General features: G+C 34.0%; 4 protein-coding genes across 4 annotated transcripts; 2 read left to right on the forward strand and 2 right to left on the reverse strand.

Moving 5' to 3' along the window:
• Nucleotides 1-341: 341 nt before the first annotated feature.
• LOC112737912 (peroxisomal 2,4-dienoyl-CoA reductase [(3E)-enoyl-CoA-producing]) lies at nt 342-5482 on the reverse strand. The gene is made up of 5 exons (XM_025788066.3): nt 5106-5482; nt 4713-4872; nt 2975-3144; nt 2673-2895; nt 342-615 (listed from the first exon to the last, which is right to left on the reverse strand). The coding sequence occupies exons 1-5, from the start codon at nt 5289-5291 to the stop codon at nt 461-463; spliced, it is 894 nt and encodes a 297-aa protein (XP_025643851.1). The 5' UTR covers nt 5292-5482; the 3' UTR covers nt 342-460.
• A 413-nt stretch (nt 5483-5895) lies between these two features.
• LOC112737913 (uncharacterized) lies at nt 5896-10295 on the forward strand. The gene is made up of 5 exons (XM_025788067.3): nt 5896-6467; nt 8036-8609; nt 8923-9078; nt 9178-9540; nt 9914-10295. Exons 2-4 carry the CDS (start codon nt 8064-8066, stop codon nt 9523-9525), a joined length of 1050 nt encoding a protein of 349 aa, XP_025643852.1. The 5' UTR covers nt 5896-6467; nt 8036-8063; the 3' UTR covers nt 9526-9540; nt 9914-10295.
• Nucleotides 10296-14878: 4583 nt separating this feature from the next.
• Nucleotides 14879-16017, forward strand: LOC112733292 (uncharacterized). Its single transcript, XM_025782210.1, has 5 exons — nt 14879-15012; nt 15061-15366; nt 15423-15578; nt 15663-15796; nt 15890-16017. The coding sequence occupies exons 1-5, from the start codon at nt 14879-14881 to the stop codon at nt 16015-16017; spliced, it is 858 nt and encodes a 285-aa protein (XP_025637995.1).
• A 68-nt stretch (nt 16018-16085) lies between these two features.
• On the reverse strand, nt 16086-16676 carry LOC140177528 (serine/threonine-protein phosphatase 7 long form homolog). Its single transcript, XM_072210649.1, has one exon. It carries the CDS (start codon nt 16674-16676, stop codon nt 16086-16088), a length of 591 nt encoding a protein of 196 aa, XP_072066750.1.
• Nucleotides 16677-18913: the final 2237 nt, after the last annotated feature.

The following is an 18913-nucleotide window of genomic DNA, read 5'->3' on the forward strand; positions in this document are numbered from 1 at the left end:
AAAAAAAAAATTATTATTTGATGGTTTGGCTAGTGAAAAATGAATAAATATGTACGTAATGAATTGAAAACCACAGAAATTTAAATATTCCGTCTAAGTTTTCTAATGCGTACTTAAAAATTTGATTACTTGATCAATTTGGTAATTTTAATTAACTATTTTCTTCATTGCAAAATAAATGCCACTTTTATGTTATATTTTGGATACATAAAAAAAAATCAATGTACTTATGCAAAAATAATCTATATCCAAATATATTGATTTATTATTTAAAGTGAGATATTTATTTTGAAATAGAGAGAGTAATTTAGCTTTTGAAAATAGATTCCAGATTGGATAAATTAATCTTTGAAAGGGATTTTTTATTTAGAAACTATTTTGTTCAAAAAAATAACACTGTAGGGGTATATTATATATAAATGTAATAGAGATCATATCCCCTTTAATATTACATTACACATCATAGCTTGCTCTTTGGAACACCAACTGGTGCATTTCTGGACCTCTTTTCCACTGCTCGGGAGACCTGCTTCACCGCCTCTTTTGGCAGATGCCGAGGCCGGCTCAGCCAAAGTCCTCCATCAGCTACAAGAGTGTGGCCGTTGACATATTTTCCTTCAAAGAATCACACAACTAGTGTTAAGTTTCAGAAGACAAAAATAGAGTTAAACCCCACTTTGGTTCTTGAGATTGGCAAGTTGTTCTAATTTAGTTCCTGACTTTCTAACTGTAACAATTTGGTCCCCCAGATTAAAAAAAGTGCACCAATGTAGTCTCTTGTATATTTTGCTCAACACCATTAGTGACGTGGCTCAAGCCTTTCCACGCTGGACATATTAAAACGATGTCGTATGCGCTTTGGCGCTAAAAAATGCACTAAACAGCATCGTTTAAGGGTTTGAACAATTTGTATTGTTCAAAAGGGAGGGATGTAATATTTTAGTTTTGTTCGAACTCTAAAACGATATTGTTTAGTGCCTTCTTTAGCGCCAAAGCGCATACGACGTCGTTTTAATACGTTCAGCATGGCAAGGCTTGAGTCACGTCACTAATAGCGTTGAGTTCCGGAGACGGAAAAAACACAAGGGACTACATTGGTGCATTTTTTTGAATTTGGAGGACCAAATTGTAGCAATTGAAAAGTCAGGGACTAAATTAGTGCAACACTTCAATCTCAGGGACAAAGTAGGTCTTATGCCAGAGTAACAAACTAACCATGCCCTCATTTCAATTATTCAAGAGAGTCTTCACAAGAGGTTTTAACAATAGCACAGAACTAACAAGCATGTGGGAAGGAACATTTATAATCAACCTTGCAAATAAAGATTTTAGCAAATTTTATTATGTGAAAATAATGTGCGTCTAAATCTGCTGAGCCATATATGCTTCATACATTAGAAATTAAAAATCTTCAGAAGATCAATAGTAATCAATATTGCATGGTTTTTCTGAGAGCGAGAAAATTAAAATACAATAAAATAAAATTCCAATAATTCTCTCTAGCATATGCCACAAATGTTTAATGCAAATTTAACTATTTAAAAGAAATGATGCATGCTTCCACTGCAGAAAGGTCATATCAAAGAACACAAGGGTCCTTTTGATGTGCAGTGAAGATTGCAATAAACACAGAAAGGAAAGAACATTAGTCATAACAGACTTCAATTCAACAGCAAGACAAAAGCAAGAAGGAAAGAACAATAGAAAGTTGCAATTACACCCAAATAGAGAAAGGAGAGACTAGGGGGGAGATCAGCACAGCAACAAAAAATCAGACAAGGGGAAAAAATCATTAAAAATCACCAAAATCTAGTAACATGGACTACATGAATGTATTATCTAGCAAAAGCACTACCACTCGAGACTATGTAACAAGACAAATCACTCTCCCATTAGGTTTGGATAAATGATTCTAATGATATTATTTTTCAGTCGCAAAACTGAAAGGGAATTTCAAAATGCTTAGTTAACCGGATCAAGCATTTTTAACATAAAATTGAGGATTTTGGAATTCTACCTAAACTTGAGGATTTTTTAAAATTTCTTGTCTAGCAACTATAATAATGCACTTTCCTCAACAATACAAAAAGCACCTCAAGATATTACTGCCATGGTTTCTTTCTGTTTGTCGATAGCAAGCTCATTGCTCAACAATGGAATGGTGGATGGTAAAGGAAACTATAAAGCAAAGGGAGGGATAACGTGGGAGATATCACATAAGTGGAATTGGAACTTGGGAGAGATCTGGCACCTCAGAGTGCCATTTGTATTTTACTGTTTACTTGCTAAATTCATTCTGGCAATTTTATTCCATCAAGTTAATTCCGGAGAGTTCATTTCTGTATTATGTTCTCCTAGTCTAATTCTTCTCCATGGATACAAAGCCTATATGAATTGCTATCAAAGCTCGTGATCATGGGATCCCCGTGCATATCAGATTTTATTATATAATCTAAGCATGGATTTTGTAAATGATGGTAATTCAACTCATGAACTCAAGCAACGAAATCCAATGGCACCTTAAATTCAGCAAAAGTACATTAAAAGCAAATACAAAACAATACTCTTGATGTTCATTTATAATGTAAGAAACATTTCATCAATCTATAAATCATGTAAACAAAATTCAAGCAATAAATTTTCACATCAAGTGAATAGATAAAGTTACAAACCTGCATCTGATACTAGGTAGATAGCAGCCATTGCAATATCCCATTTCTCCCCAATTTTAAACAGAGGCATGTATTCTCTGGCTTTGCTATTTATTTCTTCAGGGTCCAGTTTAAACATGCCAGGAGTGTCACCTATTGGTCCAGGTGCAACTCCATTGACCGTAATGTCATAGTCTGTGCCCCATTCTAATGCCAAGTTTCTTGTAATGGAGTCAACTGCAGCCTGTTGAATTGGTAAAATTTATATTTGGATGAACACAAGATGATTTTCAAATCTAGGCAATGTGTTATGAAGTACAAACCTTAGCTGCAGACACATGAATTTGATACCAAGAAGCTGTATAATGCAAGGTAGCACTAATGTTCAATATTGTTCCCCCACCAGAAGTGGTCCTTCCTTGCCCCCCTTTCTTGAGATATTTTAGTGCTTCATGACACATTGTGAATGTTCCAACAGAATCAATATCCAATACTGCAAAGAATAAAGAGAACTGATCACCACTTTCTTTGTGATGCAAATAATAATTAGAAAGATGCTGTAACTAGAAGGTGTTCCAAAGAAACCTTAACTCTGAACATAATTCTATCACAGCCACTTTGTTGGGTGGTGTCTTCAGTAGGAAATGAGGTTTTCGATATGCAAATCATGTTATTGCTTATTCAGTTTAAGAGAACTCATGAAGAAAGAAAGAGTCAACAACAGAGTTATGTTCTAGCTTACTGTACACATATTGCACTGACTGCATAATACTAGTTACTTCTTTTATTTCATCCTCTTGTTGCTAAGGTGATTGGTCCTGGATCAAAGTTTGGGAGGGTTAGAAAAACTCCTCTTTCTAAGTCCCTTCTAAGCTTTTTATCTTTATTCTTTACATAATGCTCCAATGTGCTAAATTTACTTTATTTCCTAATTTCTATTTTAATTTTCATTTTTAAAGAAACTTGAATGATATGGAAGTTAGTAAGAGCCTCTTTCCATATTTATTCCCTTAATAGTAAAAGAGTTTGATCTCTTGAATCTTTCGGGGGATCTCTTGTAAATCACACATTCCATAGTAGAGAAAAACTTATGTGGAAATCCACAGCTTCCCAAAAAAGATCAAATTTGACTAGGCACACATCCTTAACAGGATTGACACAAGTGACATGCTACAAAAGCACAAGCCTCTAATTTATCTCCAAACATGTTTGATTCCAGTTTGAAATCAATTTCTCATCCCTTTTATCATTGTTTTCCACCATTTTCTTTTGGAATAAGCCTTTTGATACTTTTGCAGATACCCGGATTTGCCCCACAGACCTACATCAGTTTCTGCTACTAATTTCAAAGAATTTGGGACTCAAAAACAAGGGAAACCATAGTGGCAATACTAAAATTTTCCAACTTTGTTGTTCTCGGCTAAAACTGAATGGTGTAATCTTCAACGGGACTTCTTCCCGTTTAGAAAACATTTTAAGATAGGTTAGGCCTTCTCAGCATTTCCTGTTTTGTTTCTTTGGTACATATGTAGATAGATTAACATACCACATTACATCTTCACAGGCCCTACCTCTCTCAAACTTTTCTTTGTGTTTAATTACTATGCATCACCACTGGGGTAAAAAAGTTTTCCATTAACATTCAATGAAGTTCAATCAAATAGGCAAAGAGCATTCTTTTTGAGATAGTTGGTGCAGAAGATAACCCCGATCAGATGTCACTAGAACTCTTTCACACTTATAGAACATAGAAATTAATTTTTTTAATTTTCCCCTCCTCATCATCCATCTTCAATGAAAAACATCCTGGCAATTTAGTCTTCAAACAATCCAGCCCCTCCAGTGAAGTGTAATAAATTTAGTTGCATTAAATTTTGTCACTAACATTTTCATTTTGGGTCAAAATTACCACTGGACATTAACTTCGTCTAAAACGATAGGGACAAAATTAAAAGCGTCAAGGTAGCATTGATACAAATCGGAAAAAATTAAATGAAATTAAACAGGTATTGAAAAAACACATACTTTGTCCTGTAATAAATCATGTACAAAATACACTACCAGTTCGAAATCCATTCGGAGAGAGATCCTCTGCCGCAACAAGAAAGTTTCCAGCTGCTGCATTTACAAGAATGTCAATCTTTCCGAAATGCTTGTAAGTCGATTCCACTACTCTTGCCGCATCCTCCTGCTTCCTCACATCTCCCGCAAAGCCAACAGCCTAAAACAAACACAAATTTCAACAAAATTCCACTCTTTTCTTTCTCTCTTACTGCTCCACTAAAATTAGACGAGGAATGAATAATCCTCCCTCCTTTTCTAATCGATTGCAGCCTCACACTTATTAGTACAACGGAATATGAACGTACCTAAGCGCAATTTATGTCCAGATACATTGATTTAACCACAAATCATTTGAAAGGTTGGAGGAAGTAAAAAAGGAAGAGTAGTTACGGGGATGCCAAGTGATTGGAGAACGGAAACAGCAGAATCGAGGACTTGTTTGCGGCGACCCATGAGGGCGACGGAGGCACCATGTTTGCCGAATTGGGTGGAAATCTCGAAGCCGATTCCGGAAGCTCCTCCTGTGATAAGAGCTACCTTCCCTTTCAGTATGTTTTCCTTGAACGGCGATTCCATCGTCTCACTCTCTCCACCAAAAAGTCAAATACTATCTCGTGCTTGTGTGCGGTTCTCTCTGTCTCTCGGGCACTAAAATTTTACGACAGCTAAATCGCACGGCGCACAGTAACCAAGTGGAACGCATTCATGTATGGTGTTAACTGTTAACAACTATGTGCTATATAATCCGGAAATTCCAACCTAAAAACAAAGTTAAATTAATCCAGATTCCCATTTTTTTAAAATCATATTTTATGAAACAACATTTTCAAGCTAATTTTTTAGGAAAATTATGGGTCAGTAATTTTGTTAAATTCTGATTAGTATATAACCAGCAAAAAAAAGTGAGTTATTGGATGAAATCTCACATCAATCTCACACCATTAAAATCATCGTTGATGACTATTTGATAGTTACAAATTACAAAAATTTTTAGTCCCTAGCATTACTCTTTTTTTTATATTGGACTATTAAGCTGGATTTACCTTAATATTATTATTTTAATATAATGTTCTGAAAATCGAATTCGGATCGGTCGGTCGGACCGATTTAATTGCGAACCGACAATATTAACGGTTCAGTTAGACATATAAAACCGTCATTTAAAAACTGATGAAAAACTGATGAATCGGATGGTCGGATCGAACCGGAACCCGCCTGGTTCACACACAAACGGAAGCTCCTTCGTTTCTTTGTTCTTTCTCCCTTTCCCCCTTTCTTTCTTTTCTTTCATTCAGAAAGAAATCACACAACCCCAGCCAAAAAACCCTAGCATTGTAAGCCTACACCACCGCCGCAAGGAGTGGCATACTGCCGCGTCCGTCGCACTCAAAGTTCGCCATCCGTCCGTCTATCTAGCTTCCCTCGTGCTCCAAGTCTTCAACCCCTGTTTGCTGTCACCGATCGCGGCTGCTTCCTCGACCTCGGCGTCCGTCGTCTTTGTCTGCTCAGCCGCGCTTCCGTGGCCGTTTGTTTGCCGTTCACGTTCGCGTCTTCGTTCATCTGTCGTGTTCGTTCGCGTTCTTCGCCGTTCACGTTCGCTCGGCGTTCACCGTTCGCGTTCACCGTTCGCGTTCACTAGCTGTTCACCGTTCGAGTTCGCGTTCGTCTGGAAGCCACGTTGCTCTGCTTCAAACTCTGCGACCAACCCGCGCGCTCCACCCAGCCGTCGAACTGCTCTCTTTTGTCGCCGCCGTGAGTTCCCTAAACCCGCCACCAGACAATACACTCACACAACACCAATATTCTGCTTCAAACGCTGCAACTTCTGATTTCTATTACAATTAGTAATTATTTGATTTGGTAGTGGTTTGGATTTTTTCATAGACTGAATTAAAGTTACAAACTTACAATAGTTATGTTCTCTTCTCTATCACGTTGAAATTAAGCTTTGAATTCTCTTATTTCGTTTTAATTTTACCGCTCTCACCGTGTTTGATGAAATGCTTTAACCATATTTCTGGTTGGTTTTATAATTTCTAGCTTTTAGAAACTTAGTAAGTTGATTGCATGTGAAATTAGAATAATTGGATCATAGTAATTAGGAAATTTTAACTGCACAAATAGCATCTTTGCAGAAAACATATTAGCATGATTATTCCACTTGCATTAGTGTTCTTCTGGTAAATTTTAACTGTTATTGTGAACTTGTTAATTTGCTAATTGTTCTTGTGTTGTTGTTCGGTTACTTTTATTTATTTTTTTTTTTGTTGTGATTTTTTGTTCTTGAACTTGTTAAGTTGATAATTTGCTAAATTGTTGGGCTGATGTTGTTTTAATTTGCCAAATTGTTAGGTTGCTGCGACTTTAATTTGTTGGATTTTCTATTTAGGTCTTATTCTTGTTTATTTGCTAAATTGTTGTTGTGTATTTATTGTTTATTTGCTGGATATTGGTGATCATTGTCTTTGAGATTATTTACTATGCAGGTTTAGTGTCATCACTGTTTTGGAATGTTTTATAATATACTAATGTTTGTTGCTGTTTTGTAATTGCTAGTTGCAGGTTTAGTATGATTATTGGTTAATGTTTTGTAATGTTTGATGTTGAATGCTGATTGTTGAGTTCAGATATGGTTGTTTATTTTGACTTGGGTAAAGAGACTTATGGTCATTTTTTCCTGTCTTATACCGATTCAGATGATTATTTTCAGAGGATGAGCACTTATTTATGTATCTTGAGAAACTGTCTTTCTGTGTGTTATGAGCATTTGGTGAAGCCTGTATTGTACCTATTCAAAGCTTAGTTTTACCAAATGGTCTTTAAAGCAACTCATCCAAAATGCTACTATACAAACCCAAGTCTATTGTCTCTTAAAGCCTGTATGCACCTTCATTTGGTGAAGCCTTTCTAGCACTAGTCCACTACCAACTTTGTTATTAATAATGTTATCAAATTTATTTATCCGAGTATGATGTTTATTTTTCAGTTGGATTTATGATAATTCATTTGATATTCTTCCTATTCTTGTCAGATATTTCTTTTAACATTTTGTGGACTGATGAGGAATTGTACTTGCTTGGTATCATGCTTTCATCTTGCAATTTTGCATTTAATATAAAAAAAGGAAAATCCTAAAAGAGTAATTCACCACTCCATTGGAAAAACTTCATACTACCCTATACCCTCAACTTAATACTTGCATATTTATAATTTATTTATTATTCTATTTTAAAACGGGTTTTTCGGTTGAACCACCGTTGAACTAGTTGGACCAATGAACCATTAAACCAGTGACTAAAGCAGTTTGATGATCGGTCCAGTTTTCAGAACCTTGGTGAAAAGAAGATAATGATAGCGTTAGGATTCGAGGGTTCAGCCAACAAAATCGGAGTCGGTGTTGTCACACTTGACGGCACCATCCTCTCCAATCCACGCCACACATACATAACCCCTCCCGGTCAAGGCTTTCTCCCAAGAGAAACCGCTCAGCACCACCTTCACCACGTTCTTCCACTCGTCAGATCCGCTTTGGAAACCGCCAACGTCACTCCCGATGACATCGACTGCATCTGCTACACCAAGGGACCTGGAATGGGTGCTCCCCTTCAGGTCTCTGCTGTCGTCGTTCGCGTCCTCTCTCAGCTTTGGAAGAAGCCCATTATTGCTGTCAACCACTGTGTCGCTCATATTGAGATGGGTAGGGTTGTCACCGGTGCCGTTGACCCTGTTGTGCTTTATGTTAGTGGCGGTAACACTCAGGTCATTGCATACAGTGAGGGTCGTTACAGAATCTTTGGTGAGACCATTGATATTGCTGTTGGTAACTGCTTGGATCGCTTCGCTAGGGTTTTGACGCTTTCCAATGATCCCAGTCCTGGTTACAACATTGAGCAGGTTTTTTATGAATTCATTGTTGGCAATTTTCCTTAATCATTTTGTTTGTTGAAAGTAGCAATTTTTACTTAAAGGTTTATGTAAACATGGAAATTTTAGGAATCAATTAGTCACACATTTAAGAACTTTAATGTAGCAATCTTTGATCCAGATAAGTATACAATATGCATAGAGGAGTACAAATGTAGTGTTATAATTGTGCTTAACTGGATTGTGATCTCATGGTTTAGAATTTAGCGTTTAGGGTTTAGTGTTTAGTGTTCTCATGGTTCAATCTATTCAACTTGTTTTATATGGTTTTCTTGCCTTTCAGCTTGCTAAGAAAGGAGAGAAATTTATTGACATTCCTTATGTTGTCAAAGGGATGGATGTATCTTTTAGTGGAATACTTAGTTACATCGAAGCGACTGCAGTTGAAAAGCTGAAGAATAACGAGTGCACACCTGCAGACTTGTGCTACTCTCTGCAGGTATATTTGTTTGCTGCTCCTTTTCTCTTTGGTAAGCTGTTATCTTTATAAAATTATGAATTTGCGAGTTTCGATTTCTAAGAATGTTAAACATTGTAGGAGACTCTGTTTGCTATGCTCGTGGAGATAACAGAGCGGGCTATGGCTCATTGTGACTCGAAAGATGTCCTTATAGTTGGTGGTGTGGGCTGCAACGAGCGTTTGCAGGAGATGATGAGAACAATGTGCTCTGAACGGGGTGGGAGGCTGTTTGCCACCGATGACAGATATTGCATTGACAATGGTGCAATGATAGCTTATACTGGTCTCCTTGAGTTTGCTTATGGTGCGTCGACACCACTAGAGGACTCTACATTCACCCAGCGGTTCCGAACAGATGAAGTGAAAGCAATCTGGCGAGAAGCAAACTCTACCAAATTGAATGGTCTTGCAGAGAAAAGCATTTGATTTGTTATTCTTCAGGTATTGTCTTATCATTCTGTGCTCAACTAAGCATCTGGGTGTAAAGCATAAACTGTATGGTTTCATCTAGTCCATAGTTGAGTTCAGGTGGAAAACGTTAGTACACGAATGAATGATGAGTTAATTTGTTGAGTCCTGCAACACTTCCTTCTCTTGAATTGTTGCATAATAATAAGATAAAAATGATTTAAACTACGTTAGTGTTAAACCAATGGGTATAATATTGGCAATTACGACTGAATTTAGTGAAACTAATGAGATCGAACTGTAGCTTGCTTTTTATATCTGTCTTGTTACTTTTTTGTTTTCTGCTAAAGAAACTCCGAAAAACTAATAATAGAGTTGAAATATATTTTTCCTTCTGTGATTGCAGGTCTGAGTCTGATTGCCTTCAAGCTCAAGTTTATACATTAGGACCTTGTATTTTATTAGGATGGTAAATTATATATGAAACTCCTCATTTTTATTTAATATTCTGTTATCAGTGGAGAGTGGTGCAGTGATGGCACTGATCCAAGATGTAGGAGATGGTTCATTACCAATGTCAATTGGGGCATCACTTTAGACAGTATTGGTTATAGTTTTTTCATATTACATATTGTCTAAGGTAGTCAACTTAGGTTATGTATTGAGTTAGTAGTTTAAGGTTGTATCTTTTTTTTGTTTTCGACAGGAGTTTAAGGTTGTACTAGCTGAGGACCCGTGCAGTTGCACGGAATCATACATTTATCATATTTAAAAGTATGTTTAATCTATCCTAATATTTTTACTTTGTGATAGTAGTAAATTCTATTCAATTATATTTATAAATTTTTAATTGTTATTTTTTTTTATATTCTTTTCAAAGTATGAAACATCATTTTTACAATGACATTAATCATTCTAATAATAGCAAAAAATACTTTTTGAAGTTAAAATCTTATACATTAGAACTTCGTTCCGGAAAGTGAAAATATTATAAATATAATATATATTGAAATTACAATAAAATCTTAAAAAAAATCAAAAAATAAATCTATACGAAATATAAATTATAAAATTAAAACTCTTAAATCCTAAACTCAAATATTAAATAAAAAAATTAGGTGAGGATGTTGTAAACAAATAATATATACTAATATTTATTTGAACTTCAACAATTAAAACTTATTAAATTCCAAATATATATCGAACATATTAAATTGTTAACCCTCACAGGTGAATGTAAAATCTGTACTATCATTACTTTAAACTTTATCAATAAGTCTATGTCTTTTTAACTAAATTATAAACTCTCATTCCTAAATCTTGAACCAAAAAATCTTGATAATCTAATTAATTAATAATATTATAAACATAATATGTACAAATCTACAGCTTAAATCATAAATTTTAAACTTTAAATATAATAATAATTTACACCTTAGATCATAAATTTTAAACCCTAAATCTCAACTAATAACGTGATTAATCAAGAATATTATAAATTATAAATATAATAAGAACTAATATTACATTAAATTTCAGAGAATTTTTTTTTTAAATATCAAGTATATAACATAAATACTAATTTATAAATCGTCACTCCTAAATATTAAAATTTTTATAAGCAAATTAATCAAGAATGTTATAAATAGAATATATATTAGTACTATTTCAGATTTCAACAATAAAAAAAGGTTTTATAGAAAACAAATTTGTAAACACTAAAAATTAAACTCTGAATCATAAACTTAAGAACTTTAACAAAGAATTTATCAAGAATATTATATATATAGATTATATACCGTGGATTATTATGTCTTCAATAAACGGGTTATCAGCCCAACATGCATTTTCAAAATCTACAATCTTGCATCTTATATCAATTTCATCAATATTTTTAGTAGACTTCTCTGTACAAGTAATCTAAACCAGTCAAAATACATTTGCACATTTTCGAACTTTATTCAATGGAAGGCATTTGTAGCGATTGTTTTTTATCAATAGTAGCAAGCTATCAGCCTATCACCAAGAAACTTGAGGACCATGCAAATATGCTGCCCAATGTGTTTAAAGTGGTCAATTAATTGGATAACAAACTTTGAATTTGAAAGATTCTTAGCGATCTATAAAAGAACATCAGTCTAACAAAATCCTGCCTGAACAAACTCGGCTACACTTTTTTGGATCAATATATGATTACCAAAACAAAATGAAAATAAATCAGAACAAAATCACTTAGGAATGATATAAAAATAAAAAGTACTGATTAACCAAAATAATTGAAAAGTAATTAGAATTGTTTATGAAATAATAAAAAATGAAGGCGCATAGTTCGTATATTATTACACAGTACCACCAAATTAATCATGAATATTGTTCTCCTTTTTTCTTCTTTCTTTCCCTGCAAAACTCGCATATGGACCCAAACAAAGGGGTACAAAGGATTATACAAACATATCTCATAGCATTAAAAAATTCTAGAATCACAGAGGATCAACATGATACAGAACGAAGTCTTAATGTTGCAATTATATGAATCTTTTAAATGAGATTAATTCTATTATAACATAATATATGTCAAACAAAAATGTCTATAATAAAGAGTAGTATTAGCCCCATAAAATATATGGAGCAAAAGATATCGCATTGAAGAATATTACGCAACAACTCAAAGCATTAGATAAAAAATCAAAATCAACTTATAGTTAATCATAGTGAACATAAAAGAAAGAAAATTTCAAAAAGCATATAAAGATATTGTTAACTTCTAACTTTGCACCTAGATATTGTTACCTTCTAACTCCTTCGTTGATCATATGATATCACAATTGAAGTGAAGATTCACTCTGAAAAATATAGATGATGTGATGGAATATACTTTGTAGGATATTTAAACTCTTGCACCACAAATGTTTATAAAAATGTCACATAAAAAACATAGAAGATAACTTTGGACATATATAGGTCTTTAAAATTAAAGATAATCATTAACAGTATATTTAGTTTTTTTTAAATATAAATGTATCTTTCAAACAGATCAACTTCATGTAATAGCAATCGGATTAAGGATGAAAGCATTAGGAATTTTTCAGAGTTAGAATATTCACATAACTAAATAACTTCAAATGTTATAATCGCTCGTTTCAAAATGTATTTGAAATGTTGTAGTCACACTTTCATATAGAGCAACTCTGCTTAACATAATTTTAGGGAATAAATACACATATTTTTTCTTCAATAAATGTCTCAAGAAATTTTTGACTGAGCACAAATAAATTAACCTAAACACACACCTTTTGCATGAAACTACTCCAAACATTCAAACCTAACCCTTAATACCTAAAATCTGCAATTACATGTTTTTGTTAAAACTTAAAAATTGCTTCAAGAAAAAAAAAGTAATTTCCCTAAAAGTGGTTCTAAAAGCTTATGATAATAAGTTATTTTGAATACATCACAAACTATCTAATTTTGCCCAATTTTTACATTAAAAAAAAAAACTCTTATTTTCTATTTAAAAAATTAAAACTCTCTTTCTAAATACAAAAAATACAATGCACATAGAAGGAAATAAATAAAGAAGATTTACCACTGGAAACGGTATTATTTTAAACCATAGTCTATTATGCATACTAAATTACTAATAGTATTATTATATGGACTAAAATTAATAATGTTAACACTCTAATGATAATGTAATTCGAAAAGAGAAAAAAAATACAAGATTATAGTTCAAAAATCAAAAGACAAATGAGTCAGCCACAAGCTACCTAAGTACATTACACCTATTTTTTTCGACTCTCGTGCAGAAATTGACTCACCTACTCTATTTGACTAAAATTTCTTGCTATTTTATCAATCAATCAATCACTCACTTCCTTTATAAAGAAAAGTACCAATATCAAAATTCATAAACACTTCTAAAATCAACAAATGACAACCAATATCAACATTCAGTGATTTAGATAGGCATTAGAAAGGCTCTTTTTTTTCGATATGATTTCCAAGTGTGAGTAACCCTGCGTTATGGAGATTGTGAGTGATTTACAGGACTGTGACGGCGTAAAGTTGGAGTTTGGTGGGGGATGAAATCGGACCGTCCGATTTACTGCTGTGGAAAAGGAAAACAAATCGAACAGTCCGATTTGTTTGTTGGCTGGGTTTGCATATGTAATCGGATGGACCGATTTGATGCTGGCCTAATTTATTTGAATCTAATGGAACACAAATCGGTCCCAGGGATTTGTGGATCAAAAAAATTTTTTAATCCGGTGGCACTGTAATCGGACCCACTGATTTGTTTCCGGAAGAAAATCGGATGCAATGTAATCGGAGGAAGCGATTTCTGATGCGTGGAAAATTGTGAGCGTTGAGCACCCGGTCGGACCGTCCGATTTGGTGAGTCATGCGTACATAAACCAAGATTGTACCCAGAACCCCCATTTCTTCTTCTTCTTCAGTCTGTGAGTCTCTGCATTTAGGTGATGTTCTTCCTCTTCCCTCATCCTTCTTTATTTCTGTAGATTAGATTTTATTGAGACTGAAAGTGTTTAAAGTAGTATAGTATTATGGATGATAGAGTTGTATTAAAAATTTATTGTTATGAACAGATTTTATTAGAAACATATGAGGGAGTTCAATTTATATGTGAAAATCCATTAGATGTTGTTATTCCATTTATGTTGTCACTGGATGAATTGAAAGGTGTGATTTGTGAGAAGATACACTAAAAAAGATGTAGAAGAATATCGTGTATTTTGTACAGGTATCCTTTACCTGTGTTTGATGGGTTCGTTCATTTTCAGACTAAATACGTGACAGATGAAGCGAGTATGCAGGAAATATTTTCAATGTATATGGAGAATCGCCACCGAATATCGTGTATCGAGTTGTATATTGAGTTTGAGCAATCTCAAGCGGACCGAAATATTGAATTGGAAGATTATGATAGTGACAGCGAGGAGGATTTTGAAAGTAACTATGAGATCGTTGGTCCAGGCAAAGACGAAGATGGAGCTGATGGCACCATGAACCCAGATGTGGCAGAGGTTGCTAATGCACTAGCAAACTCGGTGCCGTTTCAAGAGCCTTCTTTCATGCGGTCGTTGGACTTGGAAGCAATGAATGCATCGGAATTTCCGCAGTATATGAATGCAGGTATGTCGTTTATGACCATACCATTTGATTACTTTATTAATTAATAGTTCTTTATTGTGAGTTATATTTACTAGTTCTTATGTAGATAGAATAGTGAATGTAAAGACTATTATAATGATATATTTTGCAGTGTGATTGTGGCAGAGCTTCCTGTTGTGGCCGATGGTGAATTTACAGTGGGATGGAATTCAGTTCAAGGGAGGAAGTAATCAAGGCAATGAAAGACTATACCATCCGTAGAGGCGTAGACTATCGGGTTTATGAATTGGAACCGACGACATTCTATGCTAAATGTACACAATATGGTAAAGGTTTTGATTGGCTGATCAGGGTTACAAAAATGCAGAAGAAGTACTGCTAGGAGATAAGGAGGTACAATGGTACTCACACTTGTACCAGGTTGACAATTTCTCAAGATCATTCGAAACTGGATTCCAAGACAGTTGCAGAAGCAATTAAGCCGTTGGTAGAGGTTGACCCATCTTTGAAGGTGAAATCAGTCATTGTGGAAGTCCAGTCAAAATTTAACTACACCATCAGCTATCGAAAAGCTTGGTTAGCAAAGCAGAAGGCGGTTGAGTCAATTTTCGGAGGTTGGGAGGCATCGTATGAAGCTTTGCCCATATGGTTTGAGGCCATGTGTCACAAGGAGCCATCAGCAGTGGCTCACTTTGAAACAATGCCTGTGTACCAGGGGATGAATTGGTTCCTGATATCCGTGTACTACATAGAGTCTTCTGGAGTTATTACCCTTGTATTAGGGCCTTCAGACATTGCAAGCCAGTAGTGCAGGTGGACGAGACTCATTTGTATGGTAAATACAAGGGTTGTTTGTTGGTCGCAGTCTCACAAGATAGTAATAACAACATCGTGCCTGTTGCATTTGCCATAGTGGAGGGGGAGACTTCTGATGTATGGTACTTTTTTCTACGTAACCTGCGTCAACATGTGGTGACACGTGATGGTGTCGGTCTTATCTCTGATTGACACGATTCTATCAGGTCAGCTATTAATCGGAGTAATGGGACTTGGTCTCCTCCTAGAGCTTTCCATATGTTCTGTATCCGGCATATTGAGTCGAACTTCTTAAGGAAGTTCAAGGCACCTTACTTGCAGAAGCTCATATTCAATATCGGTAAGTTTAAATACAAGCTCTACTCCACTGTTTACTAAGTAAATACGGCTCGATAAAATGTGATTCATTGGTGAATGTTTTTTATTGTACTAGTTTTTAATGACATACATGTCCTTCTTGCATTTCATCTAACAACCTCCTGTAGTGGGGAAGGGAATGATATCGGTAAGCATAGTTTTCACGATCCCAGCTACGCCACCTGCCATAAGACAATCTCGTAAGTAACTTATTTTTGTCAAAAATAAAATGCAATTTCTAGTGCTGCTGTCAATTCATACATCATTTCATTTTACCTGTTTGCAATTGGAAACAATCGAGGGTTGCCAGGTATCGGCGCAAGAAATGGTAGCCGAATCCAGGCCCAAGTAAGCAAAAGTGTCAAAGGACCGTCCATCTCCTTGCAGTCGACACGAGTTGCCCTACACAATGATCTATACAGGTGTGCGAGGCATGCCGAACCCCAACTAAACTGTATAATCCCCGCGAAGTTACGGAGCAAATGCAGAAATTTCCAGAGCATCGCTGCACCCGACTTATCTCCAAACAAAATAGTCTCAAACAACAACATTGTGTGACACTTTACATACATCTGAATGTGAATATCATCAGTCAACACTATGCGATCTTTCAAACCCCTAAACCACGTCAACTTTATAAAGCTACCTCTACAGTCTGCCTTCCTCGGTGCAACTCTAAACTGGTGCAAGCACTCGGCCTCCATCACCTCAAAACAACTCATGGTTGGTCTTGTAACCGGAAGACCATTTGTCGGCAGACCGCGAATCATTGCCACATCCTCCAACGTCACCGCACACTCACCAACCGAAAAATGAAACGTGTGAGTTTTAGGCCGCCATCTCTCAATCAGAGCATTAATCATTGCTGACTAACACTAGATGACCCCAATTTGAGAAACATAATAAAAATCCGTCTCCCGTAAGTGACCCTCAACAATTTGGTTGTACGGATCGGACGACTTCAAATGATCGCATATCAACATCCGTGAACTCTACAAAATCACATTTCCTTTATAAGTACCAATGTAACATAACTATCTTAACAATAATATAATTTTCCTTACATGACCATTATTATAACTAACTAGCTGCATTGCCTATCAAACATACATACATTGTAAACATACATAATAAATATGCCTAATTATTTGTCTAAATTATACTAAATTATGTTAAACTCAATTATTAATAACTATAAATAATAATAATACGAATAATAATGATAATAACAATAATAATAACAATAATAATAATAATTACCATTATCTACCGACAATGATAATATTAATAGTAATATTAATAATAATAATATTAATAATAATAACTAATTACAATTCTCCACGGATAATAACACTCATAATACTAATAACTCTCTATCGATAATAATAATAATAATAATAATAATAATAATAATAATAATAATAATAATAATAATAATAATAATAATAATAATAATAATAATAATAATAATAATAATAATAATAATAATAATAATAAATTTTAAATTTATTTATAGATCTCATTCATTCATTGATTCACTCCATTCAGAATATATTAATCAATAATAATCATGAATCTAAACCCAAATCAAATAAAAAATCTAACATTACATACATATTATTAACTATTCGTACAAACTTTAAAAGGATAAACATTAACTAATTAACTCTACTTCAATATCTATGTCTAACACCTAACACCTAATAGTAACCATATCATATATATATATATATATATATATATATGATTAATTTTTACTTAGTGCTATAATAATATATATTACTATTAAAAATAATAAAATTTTATCACTACTATTATTTATTTATTAAATCAAAATATTAAAAATATAAACTTACATAACTAGGATGCCCAAGATAATTAACAATATGAAGCTCTAGTTGATTTACATCTTTGATTTTTCTTCGTTTTGGCATTGTTTTCAATTTTTTTATGTGTTTTCGGTAGTCCAACAATGGTGGTGGGGTTGGGAAACAGAGAGGGAAAGAGATGATGGGGTTGGAGAACAAAGAGAGAGAGAAATGAGAGTGAAAATGAAAGGAAAAGTGGGACTCGCTTAATTGGAACCTCATCAACGCGGGATTACTTAAATCGGACCGTCCGATTTTCTGCCACAATTCGGTCCATCCGATTTCAGTTTAGCAGCCATCACAGTTCGGTGATACACCCAAAACCCCCATAACCCTGTTATATACGATCGCAACCTCCATATCAAAATTAAAAAACTCCATTAGAAACATATATACAATTTTAAAATTCTTCCATTCTGAGCCATCTTCAATTTCACTTTAACAGTGTGTCTTTCTTCCGGTACTTTGTTACCACCAACCAACCAAGTTGTATCTGTTTCATCCAAAATAAAGAAGGTGAATGTTATGGTGCCTATCATATTGTACCTAAGTTACTAAAAAAGGTAAATAAATAATATTTAATAAATTTTATATGATTTACTTTTTACTTTAAATATTTTATTTTTACTTTAAAAAGTAAGTTAGGCAATTTAGGCACCATAACAAAGACAACATAAAACTCACCAATAAAAAAACTTTAGCAACTAATAATATATTATATCATATGATTTGAATATGCTCATTCTAAGCCAAAGAAGAAAGGAGAACATATAATAAATTTCTTAGTAATGATAAAACAAAACTATTAGAACATGGGAAAATCAAGTTTCCATTTTTATCAGTAAAAAATCAAGTATTCATTCATATTTAACTTTTTCCCTCCAAATCAACTATTCAATCAAAAAAGATTTTATGTTTCTTTGCATAACCAACACATACACACAAGTTTCAATGTGTTTTTTTTATCTTCCTATGATTGCATGTTTTTTACCAAAACAAACCTTAAGAAAAATTTGAAGACGCACATATAATTTCATTTAAGCATTAACCGACAAGAAAATAAGAGTAGATAGAAAAACACATAAAATAAGAAGAGACAACCATGAAAAGAGAAAAAAACAAAATAGAAAATAATTAATTAAAATAAAAAAATAATAGTGAAAATAAAGACAAAAGAAATACCAACTTAATAGAAAGTCAAAAAAAGTGTTAAACGCAAAGAAAGATGAACA

Source organism: Arachis hypogaea, chromosome 13, assembly GCF_003086295.3.
Source record: "Arachis hypogaea cultivar Tifrunner chromosome 13, arahy.Tifrunner.gnm2.J5K5, whole genome shotgun sequence".
In the NCBI taxonomy this organism is placed as follows: domain Eukaryota; kingdom Viridiplantae; phylum Streptophyta; class Magnoliopsida; order Fabales; family Fabaceae; genus Arachis; species Arachis hypogaea.

Excerpts from the sequence above, each read along its gene's own strand:
- LOC112733292 (XM_025782210.1), top strand. The coding sequence starts at position 14,879 with ATGAAAGACTATACCATCCGTAGAGGCGTAGACTATCGGGTTTATGAA. Across the intron at positions 15,367-15,422 it reads GTGTACCAGGGGATGAATTG|GGCCTTCAGACATTGCAAGC; the intron begins GTTCCTGATATC and ends CCCTTGTATTAG. Across the intron at positions 15,579-15,662 it reads GGGGAGACTTCTGATGTATG|GTCAGCTATTAATCGGAGTA; the intron begins GTACTTTTTTCT and ends CGATTCTATCAG.
- LOC112737912 (XM_025788066.3), bottom strand. The coding sequence starts at position 5,291 with ATGGAATCGCCGTTCAAGGAAAACATACTGAAAGGGAAGGTAGCTCTT. Across the intron at positions 4,873-5,105 it reads TCCAATCACTTGGCATCCCC|GCTGTTGGCTTTGCGGGAGA; the intron begins GTAACTACTCTT and ends TGTTTGTTTTAG. Across the intron at positions 2,896-2,974 it reads TTCATGTGTCTGCAGCTAAG|GCTGCAGTTGACTCCATTAC; the intron begins GTTTGTACTTCA and ends CCAATTCAACAG.
- LOC140177528 (XM_072210649.1), bottom strand. The coding sequence starts at position 16,676 with ATGATTAATGCTCTGATTGAGAGATGGCGGCCTAAAACTCACACGTTT.
- LOC112737913 (XM_025788067.3), top strand. The coding sequence starts at position 8,064 with ATGATAGCGTTAGGATTCGAGGGTTCAGCCAACAAAATCGGAGTCGGT. Across the intron at positions 8,610-8,922 it reads CTGGTTACAACATTGAGCAG|CTTGCTAAGAAAGGAGAGAA; the intron begins GTTTTTTATGAA and ends CTTGCCTTTCAG. Across the intron at positions 9,079-9,177 it reads ACTTGTGCTACTCTCTGCAG|GAGACTCTGTTTGCTATGCT; the intron begins GTATATTTGTTT and ends TAAACATTGTAG.